The sequence below is a fragment of the Diabrotica virgifera genome, chromosome 10 (genome assembly GCF_917563875.1).
Source record: "Diabrotica virgifera virgifera chromosome 10, PGI_DIABVI_V3a".
NCBI lineage: Eukaryota > Metazoa > Arthropoda > Insecta > Coleoptera > Chrysomelidae > Diabrotica > Diabrotica virgifera.
This window is the reverse complement of record NC_065452.1, coordinates 140949904-140962356: the sequence shown is the minus strand read 5'-3', so window position 1 is coordinate 140962356 and position 12453 is coordinate 140949904. Positions and strand designations below refer to the sequence as shown.

General features: G+C 31.4%; 1 protein-coding gene across 1 annotated transcript; it reads right to left on the bottom strand.

Moving 5' to 3' along the window:
• Positions 1-10963: 10963 nt before the first annotated feature.
• Positions 10964-12103, bottom strand: LOC126893231 (uncharacterized). The gene is made up of 2 exons (XM_050663209.1): positions 11308-12103; positions 10964-11221 (listed from the first exon to the last, which is right to left on the bottom strand). Exons 1-2 carry the CDS (start codon positions 11888-11890, stop codon positions 11028-11030), a joined length of 777 nt encoding a protein of 258 aa, XP_050519166.1. The 5' UTR covers positions 11891-12103; the 3' UTR covers positions 10964-11027.
• Between the last annotated feature and the right edge of the window lie 350 nt (positions 12104-12453).

Below are 12453 nucleotides of genomic sequence, written 5' to 3'. Positions count from 1 at the left end.
GGATACAGTTACGAATTTCTTCTTTGACAATGATTGCGACTCCGTTACGTCTGGGTCCTTCTGCCTTTCCCGAGTGGTATACAATGTATCCATTACTCTCAAATATGTTTGACCCTAGCCATTTCGTCTCGCATATACCTAGGATAGGAATGTCTAGTCTGGCCATTTCTAGCTGAATATTTTGTAATTTCGCACCTTCAAACATAGTTGTTACGTTCCACGTAGCTATCTTGTAAATTTCCACGACACGGGGTTTTCGTTTGTTGACGACCTGAGAGGCCCCGTGGCCTGGTTGTGATCTTCCTCCCCTGCCGGATCTTGGATTCCGAAGTCCATGATCATTAAATGTATGTATAGTTTCCTTATCTGTCATGGGAAGCTGTACTAGAGATATCCACAAGGATCTTTAATGTAGTGGTTTCTCCTGGCCTTCTACATCCTGATGCCGTTGACCATTTCCTGGTTCCTCCGCCTTTGAGACCGATTTCTCGGTCTCAGGACAACAGAGTGCCCTACCACTCACCAACTGATCCGCCCGAAGCCGTTGGTCAGTAAGTGGGGGATTACTTATACCGGCAATCATTCGGTGAGAAGTATTGATAGAAGAAGTGATAGAAGTAGAAAATAGTGACCCGTCTGCTCTCGGAAACCTAATAGCCATTCGGGGTCGGAAAAAGTAAGAATTGGCCAAGTGAGGCCGATAGGAAAGATTAAAGAAATTTTACTCAAGACAAGTTGAGTAACAGTATACAGTTATGTTAAAAAGACACAGAGAAAGCAGGCATCCCTGCCATATCAATCTCTCAAATTCTTCAATCATGAAGTCTATATTCGTCATGGACTGCGTTTGACTGCTATTTTCCCTTGTATAATATTTTGAAGCAACCTGTATTTGGGACATCTTATTACATGTTCGAAATACTCCGGCTTTCTCTTCTTAATGCTTTTTTATAATTTCAGTAGTCTTCCTGAGACGTTCTAGTATTGTGAAGTTTCGCATCTTCTTCACCCAAGAAACTTTTACAATTCTTCTGTAATATTTCTAAAGCCGATTTAGATCAATTTTATTCACAGTCCAAAACTCGACACTATAAAGTAAGACCAAGAATACGTAGCAGCGAAGTAGGCGGATCCTCAATAAAAATTTTAAGTCTCTCTTACATAATACCTGCTTGGACATCCTTCTAAAGGCGGCTCTAGCCTGCTCTATGCTGGATATAATTTTACCGTGATACAATTCTAACTCTATTCTGTGTTACAATTTAACTGATATCCAAAGTAAACAATTTGATCAACTTGCTCGAGTGTGGTACTATTATAACATATTATAGACGGTTTTATATTCTGTACATTAGAACATACACGTATAAGTATATAGATAAAATCAGATAATATACAGGGTGAGTTTTTAGTGCGGGATCGGTCGATAATTCCATTACGGTATAGAATATCGAAAAAGTTATTTAGAATTAAAATGTAGGCAATGATATTCTCCACGCTTGGAAAATATGTCCATTTCTACAGGGTGATCAATAACAGCGTGGTATATCAAACATATCATTTTTTAAATGGGACACCCTATATATTTTTTCATATTTATATTCCACTCATAATTCTTGTTCATATAATATAGGGTTTTGCATTACTATACAGAGTATTTAACAAGTTATGACCATTTTTATTTCGAAATCCCTATGAGATTAACACCCTGTATATAAAGAAGTAATTTATAGACAATAATTTGTTTTATGTAGTAAGATAAACAATATACTGTAGTTTTTAAATTAAGTCCAATTGAAATCATTGACGAATGTTTGTATACAGGGTGAACTACAAAACCAAATTACGATTTTCTCTATTTTTTTAAATGGATCACCCTATATTTTATTTTTCAAAAATATTGTATTTTATTATACTCTTTCATTTTTATATAGCATTCCCTATATCTAAACTTATTACTTTCGGAGATATTTTTAGTTTTCTTCAACTTTCGGGAATACATTCAATTTTTCTAGTAGAAATAAGTTGATATTGAATGATAATTAAACAAAATTATTTTTATTTAATAAATAACTAACACAAAATATAAACCATAGCAATATGCAATGAATGTATCAATAAATGTGATATTAAGGAATTATCATATTTCCCTAATATACAAGAATCATACAATTCCTACAAAAAAAATATAGGTATCTTGTGTATAATAAAATTACAAGATTATTTTTATTTAATAAACAACTCACACAGGACATAAATCAAAACAATATACAACTAATTTAATAGTTTTTAGATTAATATATCAACAGCATTTTAAGCCAAGAAGTTTTTAGTAACACATTCCTAATTGCAGATTGTGACCCGCAGTTATTAATAATATAATTTTCATATTAAATTTCATTAATATGCATCAAGAAATCCCTACTTTGTTAACACTCAAACTAGGTGATCTATAAATATTTAAGGTGATATTGTTAGAGATTATGTGATTGGTCCACATTTTTTGACGGTTGAGGTTTTTATACGACGGTGCTCCAGTTCTTCCAAAATTGATTTTTTTCAAGTGGGGCTATATAAAAAACCTTGTATACCAGAAGCATCCAACAACGCTTGATGATAAAAAAAGCTAGAATAAAAAAGCTTTTAATAATATTGACTTACAAAAATGTTAGAAATGTGTCTCGGTCATTTGAATATCGGTTACAAAATTGCATAGACGTTGAAAGTGGTCATTTTCAACATTTACTTTAGACTTATATCCTTAACATCACATTAATTGGTACATTCATTAAATTTTGTTATGGTTTATTATTTTTTTGTTAGTTATTTATTGAATGAAAATATTTGTTATATTATTACATAATACTTATTTGTTAAGTTATTTATATTTTTAAGAATTGAATGTATTCCCGGCAAATGAAGAAAACTAAAAATATCTCAGAAACTAATAAGTTTAGGTATAGGAGATGCTATATAAAAATGAAAGAGTATCATAAATACAATATTTAAAAAAAATAAAATATAGGGTGATCTATTAAAAAAAATTGAGAAAATCGTAATTTTGTTTTGTAGTTTAAAAGTGATTATAAAAATGAATGTTCTACTAAAACATTATTGGCTTAGAATGCTGTTAATATACCAATCTTAAAAACGTTACATCAGTTGTATATTGTTTTGATTGATGTTTCATGTAAGTTATTTATTGAATAAAAATAATCTTGTTATATTACTATATACAATACAAAGTTTTTTATAGGAATTTTACGATTCTTGTATATTAGGGAAATATGATAATTTCTTAATATCACATTTATTGGTACATTCACTGCATATTGCTATGGTTTATATTTTGTGTTAGTTATTTACCTAATAAAAATAATTTTGTTTAATTATCACTCAATACTAACTTATTTCTACTAGAAAAATTGAATGTATTCCCGAAATTTGAAGAAAACTAAAAATATCTCGGAAAGTAATCAGTTTAGATATAGGGAATGCTATATAAAAATAAAAGAGTATATTAAATACAATAATGTTAAAAAATAAAATATAGGGTGATCCATTTAAAAAAATAGAGAAAATCGTAATTTGGTTTTGTAGTTCACCCTGTATACAAATATTCGTCAATGATGTGAATTGGACTTGATTTAAAAACTACAGTATATTGTTTATCTTATTACATAAAACAAATTATTGTCTACGAATTACTTCTTTATGTACAGGGTGTTAATCTCATAGTGATTTCGAAATAAAAATGGTCATAACTTGTTAAATACTCTGTATAGTAATGCAAAACCATATATTATATGAACAAGAATTATGAGGGGAATATAAATATGAAAAAATATATAGGGTGTCCCATTTAAAAAATTATATGTTTGATATACCACGCAGTTACTGATCACCCTGTAGAAATGGACATATTTTCCAAGCGTGGAGAATACCATTGCCTACATTTTTTTTTAAATAACTTTTCTCGATATTTTATACCATAATGGAGTTATCGACCAATCCCGCACTAAAAACTCACCCTGTATATGTACTTATTATACTTATGCAGTCAGATAATACATACTAGTCCAGAGAAATGGTAGGGGAGCCCAAGCGGAGATTTTTGCAGTTACTCGAGCGCGTCAGATTATCATATGGGGAGAAACCTTGTACCCTGTAAGTGTACCCCTACCATGTTTTGGATCATAATACAGGGGCGTTCGTTAAGGGGGCCCCGAAAAAAAATTTCTATCCTTAAAATAACTCGAAATCGTCAGATTAAGATAAGGTAAGTTAAGTACATGCAAAAGAGTGTATATTTCAAAAATCTGACGGTTCGAGTGGGGTATAAGGAAATGGGCGAGTCACACAGTTTCACAAGAAAAAAGCGAATATTTCGCGAAATGAATGATAGATCGAAAAACTAAAAAATACGTGCTCATTATTTTTCAAAAATCTATCGAATGATACCAAAACACGACTATCCACGGAGAGGGGTGGGGGGTAAATTTAAAATTTTAAATACGAATCCCACGATATTTCGCGAAATAAACATCAGATCGAAAAACTGAAAAATACACTTATTCAATACTTTTGAAAAATATATCGAATGGCATTAAAACCCCCTCGGAGGTGAGGTGGGGGGTTACTTTAAAATCTTAAATAGGAGCCCCCAGTTTTTATTACAGATTTGGATTCCTTGCATAAAAATAAGCAACTTTTATTCGAGATATTTTTTTAAATTATGGATAGATGGCGCTATAATCGACAAAGAACGATTGTTGGAAATGGAAAATTAAATAAAAATGGAAAGTCCCCACTAAAATGGAAAACTTTACTTAACTTTTTTTGGTTTTAGGACTTACTCTTCACAACCCAATAGCTCGCCAAAGCGCTCGAGTGACTGCACATTTAGCATACTTCCCTCCCCTACTAAAATAAGTTAAAAAATTATCCTATAGGATACAGTCAGATTGGCCCGCCAAGGTATCTGACAAGTTTTTTTGAGATTTATGAACCTCGATAACCAAAACCTCTATGTTTCCTGAAGTGGATCCGATGGACTTTTTAAATCATTTACGATTTAACACCAAAAATGCATCATTTGAAGAACTTTCGGCCACCAGTAAAAAGTATCATATCATTTTAAACGAATTTGGAGGTAATTATTTGATAAAACAAACATTTAGAGCACAAAAGATTGGAAATTGACTCGATTCCAGTTGTGTTTCAGTTCCTAGCCATCAGAGTAGATGGCACTTTTGTAGCTGTTCTCCTGAGGTGTGAAGTTTCAAGACATATTCGTTGAACAGTTTGCTTATGAATTCGTACTTACCAAGATACTGACGAGCTAGGGCATAGCGAAACATGTGTATCTTATTGGTACCGATTCATATACAGTGGGTTTAACGAATTGTGCCATGAGTTAAAAATATAGATTGGAAACAGTTTAGTTTTTTTGCATATGGTGCAGTTTTAAGGCTGTAATTTCCAGAAGGTTTTCTTGTGGAACTTTATATTTCATTGTTAGTTTAAATCTTGGCTACCATACAAGGTTTCATTTCTCTCTTATACAGGGTGTTTCATTGGGAAAGTAACATACGTTAACTGTAGAAAGAGGACACTTGGGCGGTCTCAAAAATACCATACTTAATGGGTCTTACTCCATTAATAACAAAGATACTGGGTGTTTTATCTATTTTGCCATTTTCTTAATTGGTTTATAGCTTTTTAACCACACTGTATATTTATTTTAAATTTGACACGCAAATATCATTTAAGGTGTACAATAAATTGCTTTATTTACAATTGTAAAAAATCCAGGTCCGGATTAAAAAATATTGGAAAAATATTCCGACCCAAAAACAACACCCTGTACATTAAATGTTTTTAAAATGAATTTTTCAGCTGAAAATAGGATGAAAAACTAAATTTAGTGGTATACTTTGAATTTTCGGCAAAATGATTTTTCTGGTAAAATTTTGAATTTGAATTCTGAAATTATGTGAATTGCGAGAGCTCTAAGTAGAAAAAATTTAAATACAGCTTACAACTTGTCAACCGCACTGTATATTTATTTTATTTTCACCACGCGAATATTGTTTTTGGTGTCCATCCCATTTCTTATCTCCCTAATTCAAGAAAGGTCTCGAATTCATTCTTTTTAAAACCAGTCGATAACTCTGAACTGACCCAAACAATCAATAGTATCAAAAGCAAATCATCCTGTAGTACTGATGGACTATCTATAAAAATTTTCTCTAATCTCACAGAAAATGTGTTGGAAATCCTCGTCTCACTAATTAATGATTCTTTCGAAAAAGGTAAATTTCCGGAGTGCCTAAAGACAGCCATTATTATTCCTTTTCATAAGGGTAGTGAAAAATCTAATGCCTGCAACTATAGACCTATTTCCTTACTACTGGCACTCTCCAAAATTATTGAGAGACTCATTAAAACTCGACTTATGTCCTTTATCGTTGATAACAACGTTTTATCTCAAAATCAGTTCGGCTTTTTAACTAATAAATGTACCACTGATGCCATGTTTTCTGTACTACATGAGGTTTATCAAGCACTAAACAATAATCTTTATACTGCCACTGTTTTCTGTGACTATGCCAAAGCTTTTGATTGTGTAAATTACGACATCTTGATTAAAAAACTAAATTTCTATGGAATTAGAGGTATTTCTTTGAATTGGTTCCAATCCTACTTGAATAATAGGAAACAACTAGTTAGAGTAAATGATACTGACTAGTCTCAAAAAACATTGTATGTGGAGTACCACAAGGTTCAGTGTTGGGTTCTCTTCTGTTCCTTATCTTTATAAATGACATCACTAATTTAAAAATCGATGGGAAAATTTTTCTTTTTGCTGATGATACCAGTATCACTTGGAGCAACTCAACTATTGCATCTCTTCATGAAACTATAACTTCGGATCTACTGACGATAAAGACCTGGTCTGACTCTAATTTACTCTCCTTTAATATAGACAAACCAGTAGCATTATCCTATAAAGGAGCTCTTCAACCTTTGCCTCTTAATAACAGCCAGATCAGTACCGTTGATTCTGTAAAATTTTTGGTATTTTTTTAGACAGCAACCTCAAATGGTCCCTTCATATCGATTGGTTAAGTAAGAAACTCGCCTCAGCTTGCTATTCAATAAGATCTGTCTCAAGGGAACTCAATTTAGCATCTTCTAAAATAACATATTTTTCGTTGTTCGAGTCTCATCTTCGATATGGTCTTCCTTTTTGGGGTTCTAGTATAGCTGCTCAATTTGATGTTATTTTTAAATTGCAAAAAAGAGCAATAAGATATCTGTTTGGCCTCAGAAGATCTACACATTGCAGAAGTTACTTCAGAAATCACGAAATTCTAACACTTCCATCTTTATATATTCTAGAAACGGTTTGTTTAATTCGTAAACACCTTCATGTCTTTCCAGCACGGCCCAATCATATTTACTCCACCAGAAATTCAATCTTTGATATTTATTTACCGATCCCATCCACTGAGTTAGTAAAGAAATCTATATTATTCTATGTATTCTATATTCTATATATTCTATTACTACAAATCTATATTATATTCCGCAAAAAAACTTTACAACCATCTCCCTTTACAACTTAAATCTGCAACATCTTTCCCAAAGTTCCGTAAAATGACCAAAGCCTATCTATCTAAAAGACCATATTATTCATTAGAAGAATTTCTTAATGAATAGATAACTAAGAAAATTGGGTTTCATACGCAGTAGCTTAAACTGTCAATTCCTAATGTATTTTATTTGTTGTAAGTATGTTCAATTTGCAATTTATATAAATTTTGCAATTAATTGTTTTTGTCTTTGGATTTATATCATATTTACTGTATATTGACGATTTATCTAATTTTAGTAAATTGTAGTTGTTATTTGTTATTTGTTGTTGATATTATTTTTCTTTTGACTGTATGTAAGCTTTGTCCATAAAATTGTAAAAATTTTCAGTGACAATAAAGCATATTTCTATTCTATTCTATTCTATTCTATTCTATTTTATTCTATTCTATTCAATTTATTAATTTACTTACAGTTATAAAAAATCCAGGTCCGGATTAAAAAATATTGCATAAATGTTCCAACCCAATAAAAACACCCTGTATATTAAGTTTTTTAAAATGGATTTTGCATTTAAAAAGAGGATGAAAAACTAAATTTAGTGGTATACTTTGAATTTTAGGCAATGTGATTTTTCTGGTAAAATTTTGAATTTGAATTCTGAAATTGTGTGAATTGATAAGCTCAAAGTAAAAAAAAAATTAAAATAAGACTTAATTTTAATTAATACCATTATTAAATCTAAATTGGTAAAATATTAACATTTTGACACATAACAATAATTTTTGATGGTGGTAATTTTGAATAAGTACTTTAGTTTTGAATAGTTACTATGCTGCAAATTTTAGCTGTTTTGTTATAATTTTTAGATACTTTGTTGATTAAATTGATGTATTATTTATTGACTTTTTATTATTTATTCATTATTTAAAGATGAATATTCGCCATAAACTATTTGTCACACATAATAAAAAAACAATGAAATGTTAATATTTTACCAATTTAGATTAAACAAGGGTATTAATTAAAATTAAAATTAAGTCGCATTTTGATTTTTTCTACTTAAAGCTCTCGCAATTGACATAATTTCAGAATCCAAATTCAAAATGTTATCAGAAAAATCATTTTGCCAAAAATTCAAAGTTTACCACTAAATTTAGTTTTTCATTCTCTTTTCAAATGCAAAGTCCATTTTAAAAAAATTTAATATACAGGGCGTTTTTTGGGTCGGAACATTTTTACAATATTTTTTAATCCGGACCTGGATTTTTTATAATTGCAAATAAATTAATTAATTGGACACCTTAAAAAATATTCGCGTGTTAAATATAAAATAAATATACAGTGCGGTTAACAAGTTGTAAGTTGTTGTATTTAAATTTTTTTCTACTTAGAGCTCTCGCAATGCACATAATTTGAGAATTCAAATTCAAAATTTGACCAAAAAAATCATTTTGTCGAAAATTCAAAGTATACCACTAATTTTAGTTTTTCATCCTCTTTTCAACTGAAAAATCCATTTTAAAAAAATTTAATGTACAGGGTGTTGTTTTTGGGTCGGAATATTTTTCCAATATTTTTTAATCCGGACCTGGATTTTTTACAATTGTAAATAAATTAATTCATTGTACACCTTAAAGAATATTTGCGTGCCAAATATAAAATAAATATATCGTGTGGTTAAAAAGTTATGAACCAAATAATAAAATGGCGAAATAGATAAAACACCCAGTATCTTTGTTTTTAATGTAGTAATACCCATTAAGTATAGTATTTTTGAGACCGCCTGAGTGTCCTCTTTCTACAGTTAACGTATGTTACTTTCCCAATGAAACACCCTGTATTTAGGGCAGTTTGCATTAAGCTAGATATAACTCTATCATGCTTGAACCTAATTGTGACGACGAGGTTATACGTATAATATAAACTCATCTCATGCAACCAAACAACCAAAGCTATTTAACAGTTAGAAAGTCATTGGCAGCCAAATGTCACAGCAGGAGTAATAGCACTCACCCTTGAAGATACTCTTTTGCTGCATCCACAGCAACTGATTTATCTTTAGAGTAAGCTGTAATAAATGTCATCTTATTGAATTTATTGTCAATAAGGCTTATTCCATGTCCTCCATGTCTTGTACAAGAATATGGAATATATGATAAGGAAATTAAAGGAAGAGTATGAGATATGGGAACTGAAGATGATTATGTCTTAGACCGAATACTTATGTATTGGATCCGAGGTTGCAGATTTGAACTTAAGTTTAGAACAGACTATTAGGTAAGAGTTGTAAGACTTTTAAGTACTCACATAACAATGATGTTCGCATCATGTTCAAAGCATATACTACCAACATTCGTCAGAGTATATTCTTTTTAGTATATGCGTAGTACAAGCATAGCATGTACCATAAAAAACATTCTAAATTTCATGTTTTTTGCATATACTTAAAAGAATATTCTCGTACCGAATATACTGAGCACATTCGTGTACGTAGTATCTCGGAATATTCGTAAAAGTTTATTTATTTATCGAATATTCTTTAAACGGATATGCGTAGCACATACTTGTAAAAAGTAGGTACAGTACCGGCGCTATCGTATAAAGCGTCCGCCTGCAAAACTAGCACAGGCACCCTTCGGTTTCTTTTAAATTAGTACATATTTTGTATAGCACCAGCAGAAAAAAGCTCAATTTGGCGCTCCCCAAACAGGGGCGCCCGCCTGCAGTGCATCCCTTGCAGGCCCGTTATCGCCGGCCCTGAGTCGGTACATACATATTTACCTACTATTGGACTAATAGTTCATTTCTTAATTGTTTTAATTGTATGGTAAAAAATATTAAAAAATTAATTGTAGGGTAAGTGCACTAGTAATGGACACCCAAGAGAAAATTTTGTACTATTTTTATTCGTTCTAATGAAGTATTTGACTTACAATTTTTTTTTACTGTGCTAGGATACTAAGAAAGGTATATACTTTCATATACATCCAAGTAAATAACTAAAAAAAAATTGTTTTTCCAAAAAAATATTTTTTGCTACACAAATGCCAAAATCGCCAGTAATGGTCACAAAAACTCTAGTGATGGACTCTCGATAATTTAGTAATGGACACTTTATCAAATATATTTTTATATAAGCTTTTCACTGCGTTACATTGCTGAAATTTTTAACAACCATTCAAAAAAAAACATAGCAAAATGTAAACTTATGTCCCATGGGCGTAGCCAGGGGGGGGTTTCGGGTTTCAACCCCCCCCCCCTAAAAGTTAAATATTAAGATTTATAAAATTTTTCTTATGAATATAAGGGTTATTTTATGTACTTTTTGTCGTTTTATTTTCTTAAACCCCTCCCAAAACTAAAACCTGGCTACGCCCGTGATGTCCTACAAAAAAATGTTTCACTTAAAAATTGTATAACGCACTTTAAAGAAAACTAGATAGTTCTGGTACTGAGTAATAACCCCGTTTGCCTTTAACTAATGGTTCCCTTATAATCTTTTTAATGTCCTCATAAAAATAAAATAATACATCTTCTTTTTCTGGCCATTTCCAGTCATAGCCTGCTTTTTCCATTGACGAAACTTCTGCTCCTTCCTGGTTAGCTTTTATCACTTTTCCTAGAACAAAGAAAAATTTTGATCATTAAAACATAATTCTGTTAGGAGACGGAAACAACAAATATATTATAGTTATAGAATGTTACCTGGATAAAGATTTCCATTGTATTTGATAATAACAAAATCTCCATCATGAATATTCTTGATCGTATAATTTTCAACATCACTCGCATCTAGATCTTCATCACAGTAAGGAACATCATCGGCAGAAGATTCAGATTCGCTTATTACTTTTCTCTTTACTGCAGGCTTTTTTATTTTAATTTGTGATTGTTTTGAAGGGCCACTTTTAGACGTTATATTATCATAATGGGCCCTGTAAAGTGTAGTGGATACAACTGCTGGAAATATTTTTCGTTTTCTTTTGGGTGGTTCTTTTTCAGGAGTCTTAGGAAAAATGAGACATTTTTTGAAAGGAGTGCTAACCACATATCCTTGGTCTTCTTTGTCCTTATACAGCGCAACGTTTTCTAATTTATCCGGTGAAAGAAATGACTCTGAAACATTTAGTGAAGTAGTACTTTTATCTTGTAAAATAGTGCTGTTCCCGTTCTGTGACTGTTCTTCATTTGGAAGAATTACACTCTCTTCTCTCTGCTTACCGTTTGGAGTTGAAGTTGACGCTGTTGGAACTGAAAACGATATTGACATTTCTTCATTTCCTTCCATTAAGTTAGAGTCATCCTCCCCAGTGACATGTTTATGTTTATTTGTTACTAATAAAGCTTCATTTTTAAATTCTGCCCAAACCTTTCAAAAAAAATACCACCAATTCAAGTGGTGGTATTTTTTTCTCAAGTTCGGATAATATATTCCCTTTTGTAATAATTGTGTTTTTAATATCTGATAGATTTGTAGGATCTACAACTTGCCGAGTGGAAACACATTTGGTGTAATCAACATTACTTTTTTCAAACGGAAACAGTCCACATTTTCTAAAACCGTTGCGTATTGTACTTTCCGTTGCATATTTTTTAAAAACCGTACTTAGAATGGTTGCAAATGTATACTTTGTTACATCCTTCGGAAAGTTTTCAAATTTCCATGTTCTTACTATTGTCTGCCAACCAGTTTTCAAAGGTTTAAAAATTGAAACATCGGCTGGTTGGAGAATATGAGTGGCGTTGGGGAAAAGAGCAACCAGGATGATACCACTTGCTTCACATAATTCGCTGACTTGTTTAGTTAGATGGGACCTATGTCCATCCACGAAAAACAAAACAGGTTGTGGT